The 15,135-nt window shown below is 38.2% G+C and overlaps 1 protein-coding gene across 1 annotated transcript in view; it reads right to left on the bottom strand.

Moving 5' to 3' along the window:
• Positions 1-9,867: 9,867 nt before the first annotated feature.
• The window catches only part of SPTBN1 (spectrin beta, non-erythrocytic 1), a 191,675-nt gene continuing 186,407 nt past the window's right edge, over positions 9,868-15,135 (bottom strand). Inside the window, exons 34-35 of the mRNA XM_044663335.1 lie at positions 12,156-12,198; positions 9,868-11,237 (exon numbers count right to left, since the gene is read on the bottom strand). Of these exons, the coding sequence (XP_044519270.1) occupies positions 11,022-11,237; positions 12,156-12,198 (259 nt within the window). The 3' untranslated portion in view covers positions 9,868-11,021. The remainder of the gene's footprint in view (positions 11,238-12,155; positions 12,199-15,135) is intronic.

Raw genomic sequence — 15,135 nt, 5'->3', positions numbered from 1 at the left:
AGAAAGACTGAAAAAATAAATAAGAAAACAAAGTATCTTCTATTAAAGACAACTGGCCAGGAAAATTGGTCAGAAAGATGTAAACTAAGTATCATTAGACTACCTGAAAACCTCAATCATAAATTGCCAAAAAAAAAAAAAATCCAGATACCATAATTCAGTAAATCATGAATGATAATTAGTCAAGCGAATTAGGCAAAGTGTAAATATAAATAATATGTGAATAACAGGGGAGTAGATAAAGCTGAAAGCTTGGGATCAGTTTTGTTATATTTTAATGATCTTCACAGAATAAAAAAAAAAAAGGGAAAGAAAAAAGGCTGCAAAAAGGAAGACAGAAGGTGGAAAGGGATAAAACTTCTCCAGTGCCTAAAAAGATGCTATAAATAAGGAGAAAGGCAGCGGAAGTTTGACTCCACATAAATCTCACTTTCATCTGAAATGGACAAAAGGAGATTGAATACACCCACAAAGAAACAGTTTGGTATAGAAACACATTAAATTCAAAAGGGAATCAGGTGGGAACAATGAGAAGAAGAAAGGGGAAATGAAAAGGAAAGAGATTCAGGAATGTCATAAGCAAAAAAACCTACTATTGAGGGTAGATTTTGAAGTAAAGAATAAGAAAAAAGATAAGAACATAAGATTGGGGACTGAGTAAGGGGGAAAGAAGAGAAATAGTAGAATAGAGGTAGAATAAATCTGTCTAAATTACTAATATTGAGTATAATCCTCCCTCAACACCTTTTTGTAAAGTAGAGACAAGGGGGGAAGAATCAGAAGTACATGAGGATAGAATGGAAGGAAATATACAATTGACATTTGTTTTTCTAATCCATTCTCTTGTTCTACTTCATTTTATGGGTGCATGAATGGGTGAATGACACATTCACACACACAAAAGAAGAGTAGCCTACTTGATTCATTAACATTTACTAGAGTGGATTAGAAAGTGGAACCTAGTGATATATTGTGTTTACAAGAAATATATGTATATGAAACATAGAGTAAAATTTCACATGGAGTTAAAATAAAAGGCTGGAAAAAATTTATTATGCTTCAGGTAAACTTGAAAAATTGGATGTAGCAAACATGATCTTAGACAAAGCAACAGGAAAATTAGACTTGATTAAAAGAAACAAACAGGATAACTACATGATGCTGAAACACACCATACGCAATGAATTATTATCAATACTTAATAAATGCACTGAATGTAGTAGTATCTAAATACTTAAAGGGTGAGTAATTGAAATATAGGAAGAAATAAACAACAAAAGAACAATAGTTAGGGATTCCCAACTAGAGGAAGGTAGGTGGCTAGAGCACTGTGCTTGGAATGAGAAAGATCTGAGTTCAAATTCTACCTTGGACACTATCTGTGTGACTCTGGGCAAGTCGCAACCTCTATATGCCTTGGTTTTCTCAAATGTAAAATAGAAATAATAATAGCACCTCTTTCCTAGAGCTGTTGCAAAGATGAAATGAGATAATATTTATAAAGCACTTAGGACAGTGCATGGCACATCACTGATATTTAACAAATAACTTGTTTCTGCCCTTCCATATCCATCTCAGACCATACAAGCCTAGCCAAAAGAAAAACTAGAAATAAATTAAGGATCTAAATGGAATTTTTAGAGAAGTTAGATTTGGCAGATCTCTGATGGTTATCGAATTTAGTATGAATGTACTTATTTCCTAGTTGTTCATGGCACCTTTATAAGAACTGATTACATACTAGGGCATCAAAAACTTCACAAGTAGCAGAAAGATTAAACATTTCATTTACTGATCACGGCACAATAAACATTATATTCAATTAAGGGCCTTTGGAGAAAAGATTAAAATGAACTGAAGACAACTTAACTCTAAAGAACTGGTGTGTCTACAGGTCATAGAAATAATGGAAAATTTCATCAAAGAAAGTGACATTCATATGTAAACATACCAAAACTTGGGAGATTCAGCCAAAGCATGCTGCTGAGGCAATTTATATCTCTAAAATCTTTCATCAACAAATAAGAAAGATCAATGAATTGTGTATATAATTGAAAAAAATCTAAAAGACCAACAAATTCAAGAACCCTGACTAAATAACAGAACAGAAATTTTGAAAATAAGAGAGGAACAAAGCTGAAAGTGAAAAAAAGAAACCATTACAATAATAAATAAAACCAGAAACTGTTTGTTTGTGAAAAGTTAAAGGTATTAATGAGCCTCATCTATTTATTTATTTGTTTGTTTGTTTGTTTATTTATTTATTTGTTTATTTAATTATTCATTCATTCATCCATTCATTCATTTATTTATTCATCCACTTGTTTATTTATTTGTTTGTTTATTTTTTGTTCATTCATTCATTCATTTATTTTTTAACCCTTACCTTCCATCTTGGAGTCAATACTATGCTCCAAGGCAGAAGAGTGGTAAGGGTTAGGCAATGGGGGTTAAGTGACTTGCCCAGGGTCACACAGCTAGGAAGTGTCTGAGGCCAGATTTGAACCTAGGACCACCTGTCTCTAGGCCTGACTCTCAATCCACTGAGCCACCCAGTTGTCCCCTAGTCTTATTTTTTTTAAAAAAAGAATAAAGAAAAACAATTTGCCAACATCATCAGTAACAAAATTTTACTCAATTATATGCCAATGGAGGTGACGATTTAGGTGAAATAGATGGAATGTCTACAAAAATTTTTAAACACCCAGATTAACAAAGAAATAGAGAATTTTAAATAACCTGGTCTCAGCTTTCTCACATCAGGTGAACAATCAAGGAGCATGTTCTGAAATTTTCCCATAATTTACTAAAAATCTGCTATGAATTAATTAACTCCAAGTCCTCACTGTGATTTATTAAGACACACAAACAACTATGTAAAACTATGAGATTGGTTTTTGTGACTCATAGTGGAGAGACATAGACACAGAAAGGTAGTCACCCAAGGTGGAAGCATCTTCAAGGAATAAGACACATAGTAGAGAAGAGAACTGGTTAGGAGCTCAAGAGAGAACTAGCACCAGATACTGGGCTATGAAGAGGACTACATGAGGAGATACAGGATTTTCAGGCCACATGGTTTTATAATTGTGAGATAAACTTTCTTCTGTAGCTTACTCTTATATTTTGGAGGAACAGGCCTGAGATATAATCATATCATCATTGTCTCTTCTTTCTTTTATAACTGGCCTATTTCCATAGAGAAAATCAGTGCGAAACAGAATACCTGGTCATTTCCTCCATGGGTGAGAGACTGATCTTGTAGAGCTCTCCACTGTGAAATTTAATTTATCTTTCTTTCAAATAAAAAGAGTAACAAGTTCCCTCCTCTCTAAAATGGTACTTTCTTTATTTCTCTTAAAAGAGGGAGAGAAGAATAAGGTCTTGAAACTAAGAAATCCCTTCAAGAACGGGTTTCATTGGTTAATCTAGTCAAGCTATCCTAGTTTTATACAGTCACATACAGGTATCCCTAAAACATCTCATGGTTCAACAGTACAAATAAGTAATGCTTAGCTTTTGACTCTATTGATTTTTTCTCCCTCTCCCTTCCTCTTTCTTCATAGAAGTACCCTGAATGAAATCTTAGACATATCAGCAGATATACTATTTCTAGAAACAGCAGAAGTGATGGTTTGATTTTGGTTCCCAGAACTAGAGGTAGAAATGGAGGGAAAGAGTGAGGACATGGGAAGGTATGGCTGCTGTAAGAAGGTTAGACGGGACCTGGCTCAGGCAAGCTCTCACCAAGCAGGACAACAAGGTGCTGCACTAGAATATGTGTAAAACCCTCTGGGCCCCTGCCCTGAGTGTCTGAACTGGTGACAGCTCATCTAGGGGTAAGCAGATTCACATACACATTCATTAAGAGCCTGCACTTGGGACTTCTTTGGAGTAGGGAATTATTCCTTAGAATATTTGAATGAAAAAGCATTTGTACACAGCATTCTATATACCACCTAATGTATAACTTGCAGTCTTAGAGAAAAGTCTGGAACACTGAGAGGCATCTTAGGCAGGACATGAACCCGGATCTTCTTGAATGTAAGACTAAGGTTCTGGCCTCACACCCGTGACGGGCAACCTTTGGAGCTCGGTGTGTCAAAATTCGCCAAAAAAAGAGCCTAACTTGGGTGGTGTGTCACTTCAAGAAAAAATACCCATAATTTCATGATATTTATAGTTTAAATTACAAAAATGAATATTTGTAATATATAACTGTATTTAATAAACCAAAATAGGTAAATTAATATAGGTAGAATTGTCGTCTATAGTGCACAGAGTGTCTACACTACACTACAGCAAATATTTCATCCTCGGCATGTGGCCCCAGGCTTCTCTGTATGCAACTGCGTGTCATTGAAAATGGCTACACGTGACACATGAGTCATATGTTTGCCATCACTGCATTACGCCCTGCTGACTCTTGATACCCATATGCATATTAGAGTAACCTATCTGATAAAATAACATGTAGCCATAACCAATGAATAGAGCAGCTAGGCAGAACAGTGGATAGCGTGCCAGGTCTGGAGTCAGAAAGACTCTTCTTCCTGAGTTCAAATCTGGCCTCAGATACATTTAGCTGTGTGACCCTGGGCAAATCACTTAACCTCTGTTTGCCTCAATTTCCTCATCTCTAAAATGAGCTGGAGAAAGAAATGGCAAAGCACACTAGTATTTTTGCCAAGAAAATCCCAAATGGGGTCCCAAAGAGTCAAGCACAACGAAAATGAGTGAGCTATAACAAACTAACCAATTAATATAAATGGGAGCCAGTTTATACATTTATAAAAATTCACCAAATAGGATTTACCATGTCAGATTTATACTAAAGCACACATTAGAGAACAATGTTGAATTTGTTTCTAAACATCTCTTTACATATAAGACATGTTCAATAGATTAGTAACATATTAAACCCTATTAAGAGCACCAGAACTCTCACCCAACCTCTCTCTCTATCCCCAGCATCCCTCGGGCTGGTTTCCATGTGTCTCTTCTTCTACTAAGGTCAGGAAACTTAATTTTTTTTTAGACCTATGAAAGAACATTTACATGTCCAAATATATGTCCTTCAGAGGGGGTCCTGGTTGCTGCTCCAAGACAAGACTCCTTCACAGTCCCCCCAATCTGGGAAGATGGAACTATAGTCCAGCTACTTGTTTTCAAGGTCAATTTAACTGAGAATCCAGTTACCACTAAAATAAACTTTGAAATGAGTGGATGAAAAGGAAGCGATGCCAGCACAGTTTTCTCCAGAAAATGAAGGCTGCATCTGAAAATAATTCACTAGAGCAGAGAAAATACTACAAGACTCTAAGCTCTATGAGGTCAGAGATATATTAACTAAATTTTGTATTCTTCCTAGTGGCTAGTATGGCTCTTTGTATACACCAGGTACTTACTTAGTATGTTGGCTGAATTGGATGAGTGGACCATTGAGTAGGAAAAAGTTTGAGATAACAGTTGACAGCACTCCAGCTCTAGCAGATTCCTTGGCTCCCCAGACCAGCCAAAGCTAAGGAATGAAGGATGCCTTACTTTATGGGGAAAGCCTCTATTGGCTCTTTGGAAGAGAGAATTTCCCTTTCCCTAAAAGGGCATTTCGATGTTCTCCCTTCCTCCTAAACATCTCTCCATCTTTTCCTTTCTTTCCAGTTGCTTCTTGATCCACAGAAATGTGGCAGAAAAATGAAGGAAAATTTGCAAATACTTCCCCAAAATGAATACACCAAAGCAAAAACTCAGTGATGAACAATACTCTTAAGACTTTCTCTATCAGTTTCATCTGATGGTATTATTTCATCTGATAGGATATTTGCTGATGGATAACATTCAAAGGTTTGGAGTGAAATGAACCTGTGATAGCTTGCCCAGGATTTGAAGTACTGCTGTAGAGGCACCGAATGATTGAGCCCTACCTATACCAAGGCTTCAACATAACTGCTTAAGCTTCCTTCAAATCTTTTCATGGAAGCTTCTCAGATCTCATTTGCAAAGAAATAAGTTGGAGGCAATAACTGGAGGATACACCAAAGTTATCAAAAATTAGGGTCCTAAACATAACTTCTCTTAAAGGAATTTTTCCTATTCCCTCATTATCCCACCCCTCAATCAACTCAGTGTCACCTTTGTCTAAAGGTGAGACCCTACCTTTATCCTTTCTTCTGAGAAGCACTAGATAACAGCATGGGGTATATGAGGTATTTAGGGAGGACTAGGCCCTCTGGCCCGAGTGTTTGAGGAGCCTGTATCAGAGCTGTTCATCTACCTTTGGTGTCTACTTTCACCCAACTCTCACCTGTGGCTCCAAGAAGCTGTAGCATGAGCAGTAGTCACACCCTGGTAAAACCATCTCAGCAGATAGGCTTCCCAGGCTGAGGGTAACCCATAGACCTCAAACCTGTCCGTGAGTCAGGGGGATGTCTGCCCCAAGCATGTGAAGCCTTCCCCTGGTGGAATGGGCAATTGAGAGAAATTTGGTTCGATGGGCCATGGAGGAGCCTGAAACAGGGGTTATGGAGTTCTTAGAGCTTAGACCCCAAGGTTATCCTCTACATCCCAGACCCTTGTTTGTCATCCTGACTTTTGCCACTGGACTTGGATGACTCTAGAAGAGAGAATGAGGCCACAGTACAACTCTGCCTCACTTAAATCCAATTCACATGCAAGTCATTTCCCAGTGACATCATTGGTCCTCTTCAAAAAGGAAGGGCAAATGAGAACAAATAAAGGACGGGCAGCAGGATAGGTACAAAGGAAAAAACAGTGGCCCTAATCAAATCAACTGCTCAAATCTTATCTCTGATGCTTGCTACAAAGGAGTCTCAGACAAATCACTTTACCTTGTTCTTTTGTCTATAAAAATGAGGGGTTTGGACTAGGTGACTGCTGAGGTTCCTCCCAGATCTAGATTTGTAGTTCTTAAACATTTTTAGGTCACAGAAATCTCTTTGACCATCTCAGGAAGCCAATGGACTCTTTTCTACAATGTTTTTAAATTTGCAAAATTAAATAATAGGATTACAAAGAAAAAAAATTATCATTAGTTCTTTTAAAAGTTCATGAATGCACCAGGTCTGAAGATGGAAAGTCCTGGGTTTAAATCCAGGCTTCAGACACTTCCTAGCTTTGTGATCCTGGGTAAGTCACTTAACCCCAATTGCCTAGCCCTTACCGTTCTTCTGCCTTGAAATGGATACTCAGTATTGACAGACAGAAAGTATGTGTTAAAAAAAAAAGTTCATAGACTGTAGGTCAAGAAATTCTGCTAGATATCAGATTACTTGTGTCTGGAGGATGGAATTTGGATCACAAAACATCAGAAAAATGTTAAGAACTGTTTCTATATGTAATTGAAAATTAAAAACAAAACAAAACAAAACAAACCTCATAGACTACTTAATGTCAAATTACCTAGGAGTAGAAGCCCACGTGAGTATCCTCTCCAGAAGTCTGGCAAGGAAAAGACTGCTCTCACCAGAAACACCAAAGGTTTCCAAACAGGATGCAAAATCCTTCCCAGCTGAGCCACTGGGATTCATTTTACGCAAGTTAACATATCCTCATTTTCTAAAACTGTCTGCCTTCTCCGACATGGGTGGAGAAGTCTTTGTGGTTCATATTTGTTTCTTCCTAGGGGAATTATTAAAGTACATTTCTCTAAAATAACAAAAGAGCACTTCTCCGGAAAAAGGAAGATCGATGAAAAGCCAAAGAATGTTAAGGAAGAGGAATTTCAAAAATTCTAGAGGAAACCATGCTGGGCCTATGGGGACCTATGAGGAAAGGCCACACAAATGTCATATGTAAATGCCACCCTTCCCCAACTAATGACAAATGTGAGTCTCACAAGCAAAGTCATCTATTTTTATTATAGATAATTTATTCCGTTCTGATGACATATCCCAGTTTACTCTCCCCCTTGCTCAGGACCATGCCAGGATAATGTAACTTTTATCCCTGTGGGTAGATTTTTTAAAAAATCCTAACATTGGGACAAAAGTGCAGTGGAGCTGTTAAAACAAAATAATATGCACAATCCTCTAGACATTGAATGGGGTTGCACAAAGCAAAAAAAAAAAAAATGAATGCCATATGTTAAAGACTATGTGATATTTCTATATGGGGGCTTTTACACTTAATAGGTTATTATATATATATATTTTTTTTTTCAGCAAGCTTATGCATTCTTGATTACAGAAGAAATTATATTGAACTACTGCTAACCCCTTCCCCATCAAAGCCCAAGGAGAAATCCTTTCTGTTCTCAGGATCACCATTTACAAGAGAAAGGGACCCTTTTAAAGCTCATCAATTCCCTGGTTAGGGAAAGGAAGGAGAAACCAAGAATCTAAAGGGATTTTTAGTAAAGCAGCAAGGAAGGGTGGAAGCATTTGAGTCAAAAGTCTTGCTGGTTGGGCTCTAATCTCAGCTCTATTTACTATGTGATGATGGACAAATCACTTAACTTCTGTTTACCTCTCTGTAAAGCAAAGAGTCTGGCTTAGAATTTTTATTTTCTTTCAGATGTAGGATGAGTATTTGTGATTTTTTCCTCCTTTCACCCAGAGAGGTTGAAATGGCAACATTTACAAATCATTTTTCACATTCAACACACATTTCTTTCACAATTTTATTTTGTAACTAATGAAATGTCCTCTTAACATTCCCTTCTAATATTGGGTTTGGACTTCTACTTAAAGGTCCTCCCCATTTCAAGGGGTTTTTGAAGGTATGAGGATCAATTCGGGAAGTACTATCAGGTGGGAAAGGCTTTGAGTTCAAGACCCAGAGATAGACTAAATGTTCTATTCAAGTAGTAAACCTAGTTAAGTCGGGAGAGTCTTAGCTACCCAGTGATGGCTTCTTTTCACCACGGCAACTCATGAATGAAAAGATGCTACAGGGATGCAACTGGCCCTGGTGGAAGAAATTATAGCTCACTAAAAATCTTGAAATGGGGGGCAGCTGGGTGGCTCAGTGGATGGAGCGTCAGGCCTAGAGACGGGAGGTCCTAGGTTCAGATCTGGTCTCACTTTCTAGCTGGGTGTCCCTGGGCAAGTCACTTCACCCCCACTGCCTAGCCCTTATCACTCTTTTGCCTTAGAACAGATACTTAATATTGATTCTAAGAGGAAGGTAAGGGTTTAAAAAAAATATACTGAAATACTGAATAGGATGAGTAAGGGGCCCTTTTTTAATGTGGGTCACTTTCTGTGGGAGTAACCAGTAACTTGGTCTATTGGTTGATATTGGGGTGAGGGGAGTCTGAGAAAGCATAATAATGCTAATAATAAATCAGTGTTTAGTTTTGGATCTCAATAGGGATGACTTGTCATATACTAAGTTGTCTTCATGAATAATTTATTCAAAAATCTTCAGTCCTGTAAGTCATTCTTATTTTCATTAAAAGATACCGTTCCACTATCAGTGAAAAATGACACTTTAGACATCTCCATGGGGCAAAGTGGATCAAACATTTCTAATTGTTCATTAGTAGTTGAGTGAATATCTATTTTAATATTCTAATAGTTAATTAGCAGAGTTCATCTCACTGCTCGGCTTGGTTCAGTTAAGTACCAAGCATTTGGACTTTTTTTTTTTTTTTTTTTTAAATAAACTGCCTTTTTTTCTCTTTGCTTTTAGGAGGCTATTTTCAAAGCAAGAATATCCTCCTCCACCTCCCCCCAAAACACTTCTTAAAGTGCATGTTCTTGCCTCACTGTAAGAGCTTTTGTGGGTCTTTTTGGCTCTGGCACATTCCACTTAATAGGAAATCAGTGCTGGAGAAAAATAACCCTCCCCACTCCCCACAAACAAAAAGAAACACAACAAAAACCCAAAAACCAGAAGTCAGCTGAGTTAGTTTTAAAAGCATTTAATGACATCGCATATATTGAACAGAGAGGGTAGAGTTAAGAGGTACAGGTCAAACAGCCGAGGGCCAGGCCCGAGCGCGCCAGCCCAAGGCAGGCCCAGTCTCTGAAAGGTCATTCCTATTAAATGTCATTTTGATTGTGCAGTAAGATGAAGTTTTGTCATTACAATAGTTACAGTGACAGAGAAATGCACACTATGTATCAAAGAGCGAGTAATGTAGCAAAATTATAACACAGTGCCGCAGCGCACAAGCAAGGAACCAGTTCAGTAACATGACTTTGTCCAGTAAATGCTTCGGTTTCACTTTTACACTTATCGATGATTTAAAGGGTTTATTATACATCTAGCTTTATTATACTTTGTACTAGAATTATCTCAAACATACAATATAATGTATTTCAGCAAAAAAAAAAAATCGAAATTACAGATTATTTAAAACAGTTATCATCCGTCTGCTATTCCTTCTCGTACACCGCCATTCTGAACGGCCGCATCGGATGCACGAAAGCCGTGGGAGGGTGTTAGTGCGTGATGCCGGGGGCGGGTGTTTGGTCTGCAAAGTTAATGTCGACTTGTACTCGGTACAGCTGAGAGAGTAAGAATACACTTATCTGTTTCATAAAGGGAAGAGCCGTCGTAGGGTAGTTTCTACTAGTCGGGACTCGGGAGAACCACCGTTACGTGAATGGAAGCGAATGGGTCAGAAAATCGGTCCGTCTGTCTCTGGTGTGCACGGTAATTTCTGTTGGGGAAGCACCGCTGCCTTGCATACCCATAGCACTGAGGGGTGGGGAGGGGGTCTGAGGGAAGAGGGGAGGGGGGTATTTCCAAGACAGCCTCACAAAATTGAGGAACAGTTTAAATATTAAGATCTAATCTATATTAACTTCATTAAAAAAAAAATATGGTCTTTCCTCTCATAAAAGAAAGCTGCCCAATGTGCCTCATTACTTTTATAACCTGAAAGAAATTTTGTTTTGTTTTGTTTTGTTTTTTTCAGAAATTCTCTATAAATAAAAAAAAAAATCAATCACATTGAGGAACATTAGGCACAGAGAGTAATGTATTGGTTCTGAGCTTGCATGCTGGAATTTCACTGAAAAGGTAAGAGAAGTACAGGATGTGGAGATGGGAGCTCATTTCTTTTTTCCAAAGAGGCTAAACCGTTTCTCTTTGTCTTTCTCTTTGTCTTTCTCACGCTTGCCAGGGCTGGATTCGCTGGTGATGGTAACACTGGCTGGCAAGGTCTGGGCACGGCTGGATGCTGGAGTGCTCTGGGTGCTGACGGAGATTTCACCTTTGTCAGAGGAGATGGCGGAAGTGATGGCCTGGATCCAGGAATTCATTTCCTCCTGGAAGAAGAGGATGTTACAAGAAAGGGGTCAGGATACGTGACAGTGTTGTGGGATAATTTAAAAAAAAAAAAAAAAAGAGAGAGAGAGAAAAAACCCTTACCTTCTGTCTTAGAATCAATACTGGGTATTGGTTCCAAGGCAAAAGAGTGGTAAGGGCTAGGCAATGGGGCTTAAGGGACTTTCCCAGGGTCACCCAGCTAGGAAGTGTCTGAGGCCAAATTTGAACCCAGGACTTACTGGTTCTAAGCCTGGCTCTCCATCTTCTTGGAGCCATCTAAGTTGCCTCTTTCGGATAATTTCTAATTTTATACTTTAAAAAACGGATTCTACCACTTAAGGATTTTTAAACTCCTTTTTCTTCCAAGCAGAAGGGAAGAAAAGTGTTAGGAGTTTAAATTTCCGTCCTCTTCATGGTAATCTACGCACAGCATAAATTCCATTTAAACTGAATTCTGGGTAAAGGGGCCAGAGAAAGGTTTCTGATCAAGTGAAAGCTAGAAAGAAAATCCTTAATGTTTAGGCCCTTGTTGGAAAATAAATCATGCTCTCCCCTTTACCTTCCACATAATTCTTTGAAAGAGGAAAGGGGAGAGAATAAGTATTTGTATGGTCATTTCTACTGCTCTAATAAGGAAGGGAGGAAGGGAGGAAGAAAGAAATTTCTTCTTCTTATATGTTGTTTTCATTCCAATTAGCTCTTGTTAACTTTCTGTTGAAGGCAGGCTCCATTTACTTTAGTTTCTTCTGGAGGAACAGGGAACTAAAATAATTTAATATTGAGTAGTAAGAAGAATAAAGCCAAAGGAAATCTGGTTCCAGTCTCATGTGGATTATGAGTAGACATTTCAGAATGGCTTATAACCAACTGTTTTCTTGCAAATGCTGCTTTTTAGTTAATAAATAATAGGAACTTACATCATCTTTGGCTTGGAAGAGGTACTCATTGCCATCATTTAGTCTAAAATTTAAAAGAACAAAAGAAAGCTAGGAGTTAGATTTTGAAAACTGAAATAAACACATCAATCTACATGTATAACACAATGGCTCACAGGCATGTGCTAGAGTCTCTAATGGAGTCCAATAGGTGATATCAATCCATGTAGGAAGGGCCTGGGACTGAAAGGTCCTAAGGGCTTTGCTCCATATGCTGTGTCTCTATCATTCATGACCTTCTTGGACATCTTAGAAGTCATGGAAGTTAAGCTCAGGGAATCTCCATCCATCTTGAAGAGTCTGTTGAAGGTTAGTTTGTCTATCACAAAAATCTATCTGGATGCTCACCTGATGACTAGGGTAAAAAACTTGTTATTTTAAATAAGCCGTTTAGGAATATAGCAGTATCTTACTCCTTAAGTTTATATCTCCTTCTGTTTCTAAAACTCACTGATAACACTTAGGAGATTTCAGCCCGTTTCCTCAGTCCAATGGAAAATATTCAGCTGATAGATTGACTCCCAGTAGCAAATCATCTGGACCACTAAATCATTTACACAGCAACAGCTGGATATTTCTTTCTTGCAAGTCTCAGAAAGACATTCCAGTCAAATCATTCCCGATTTCTTATCCCAAACTCCAGAACATTGGGAGCAAAAGGGTTTAAGCTTTATTTAGGAAAAAAACATGTTTGAATTTGTATGAATATTCCACCAAACAAAACAAGCACTCGGAGTATCTATCATGTGTTACCAACTAAACATCTTTAAAAAGTTGTATCTCTAGCACTTAGCATATTGACTGGCTTGTGGCCTGACTGAAGAGCTCTAATTGTTATGGAGTCTCCCTTTATATGAAGCTAAAATTGATCTCTCAATAATTGACACCCCATAGATCCTAGTTTTCAAAGAATATGCCGAATAACACTGGCTATGCCATCCACTGAAAGGCTATGTTGGGTTGTTCTAAGGGAAAGGTGGATTTAGGATCTTTCTTGTTGTCTTGGCAAAAGGTGAGTTGGAGAGTGAGTTTGCAACATGACAGCCCTTCAAATGGCAAAGATGGTGTCCACCCCTTTTTTCCCCATTTCCAACCATAAGTGAGTGCTGTGCCAGGGATGAAACTGTAACAGCTACTCAAGGCTAAGTCTATGAGAGAGAGAGAGAGAGAGAGAGAGAGAGAGAGAGAGAGAGAGAGAGAAAGAGAGAGAGAGAGTGAGAGTGTGTGTGTGTGTGTGTGTGTGTGTAAGTAAGAGTGAGAGTGAGTGTGTGTGAATCCTGATGTTCTTCTCAAACGACCAATTTCTATCCCTTCTGGATTTGTTATTTCATTGGTCTGGGGGGCTTCTGGGTAAAGGTATTCCCTTTACACCAACGGAGATCTGCAACTATTCCTACAACTTATGGTCTTAGAAAGTTGCCTGTGGTGCCTGCCTATTGTGGTAGTTGGGTAGAAAGTAGGGGGCTGAGATTGAATCTGTGTGGGATCCCCTGGGCTGAGAATTCCCTATAATTTATTTGTAACTTATATAGTCTTAGAGTAGATTGAGGCAAAAAAAAAAAGGTATTGCCCAGAATTATGGAGTCAGTACAGGACTAAAACCCAAGATTTCCTGACTCACTGCCTTTTAACAGCCATTCTAGGAATTCAAAATTGATAGACTGTATGACTTAGACTAGACCAACCAAGAAGAACTCAGCTGGATTCCACCAAAAATGCTTCATTAAGCCTTAAAAGAATGTGGGGTGACTATTCTTTTAGAGCAGGCACTGAGCCCTAGGTCTCATGGGAATAGCTTTAGGGGAATGTTCCATCTACCCTGTGACTGTTCAAGAGTACAAAGGAGGAAAGAATCCAATGTCAAGTGGTCTCCACTTTGCTTTCCAGTTGTTTTTTTAAGTTGCGTGTCCAATCCATTGATTTGATCTCTTTTGTGGATAAAAGCATTTAGATAAAAATTTTGCCCTAAGGACTTTTGCTTTTCCTTCTAAAGGAAGCACAGCCTATCCCAAGTTTCCAGAGATGGAGTATTAATTTCTCCTATCAATAGGGATTCATAAATCACATTGAACATTCTCATCCCTTTAAAAAACACCACACCCATGTACAGCCTGCCTGACTTCTTGTTATTGGCAATTTTTCCATCTTTATCACAGCAAGTGCATTTTTTTAAATCATTCAGCCACTATTAGAAAGTGGAACTTTTGAGCTGGAATCCACCATAAAGGGAAGAGTATTTGGTTCTGTGAAACAGAGGGTCGACATCTGATGATTCCTAAAGTAGTTGGGAATAAAAGTCGTAAGAGCCAATTTGGGGAAAGGAGAAAACAGCCTGGCAGGTGCCAAAAGACATTTCCTGTTTATCACTCTCAGCCTGTGTGATGAGTCATTTGAATTATAGAAGAAAGCTGGAAAAGTCTTTAGTAATCACTGAGTTTAAAGACCCACAGCATGCAGAAAAAGCACTATCCTATCTCTGACGGGAGGATCATCCAGCTTATATGTGAATGCCTCAATTGCCTATCACTGTACTCCATTTTTTGGACTATTCTAATGGCTAGAAAGTCATTTCCCCAGGTGAATCAAAATATGCCTCTCTGACTTACATCTATTGGTCCTAGTTGAGCTATAACAAACCAGCCTGATTTGTCTTCCAAAGGATAACCTTTCAATGTTTGAAGAAAACTGTTACATCCCTATGATATTTTTTCTTTAGGCTAAATAGCCAAAGCTTCTTCATTCTGGTATATGAGATGGTTTTTTAAAAGACTTTTTATTGCCCTGGACATGTTCCCTTTTGTCAGCATCCTCTTGGTTCCCTGTTCTTAATAAAATTTTAAAAATGAGCAATTTTGGTGATAATATTCTACTGTTGACTCATATCAAATGTGTAGTCATTTAAAAAAACCTTCTTTTACATGAACTACAAAGATGGGGCTGGCTTTCCCCTCTTATCTCTACC

The sequence above is a fragment of the Gracilinanus agilis genome, chromosome 2 (assembly GCF_016433145.1).
Source record: "Gracilinanus agilis isolate LMUSP501 chromosome 2, AgileGrace, whole genome shotgun sequence".
In the NCBI taxonomy this organism is placed as follows: Eukaryota; Metazoa; Chordata; class Mammalia; order Didelphimorphia; family Didelphidae; genus Gracilinanus; species Gracilinanus agilis.
The sequence above is the reverse complement of the archived record's forward strand: the minus strand, read 5'-3'. Positions and strand labels throughout refer to the sequence as shown.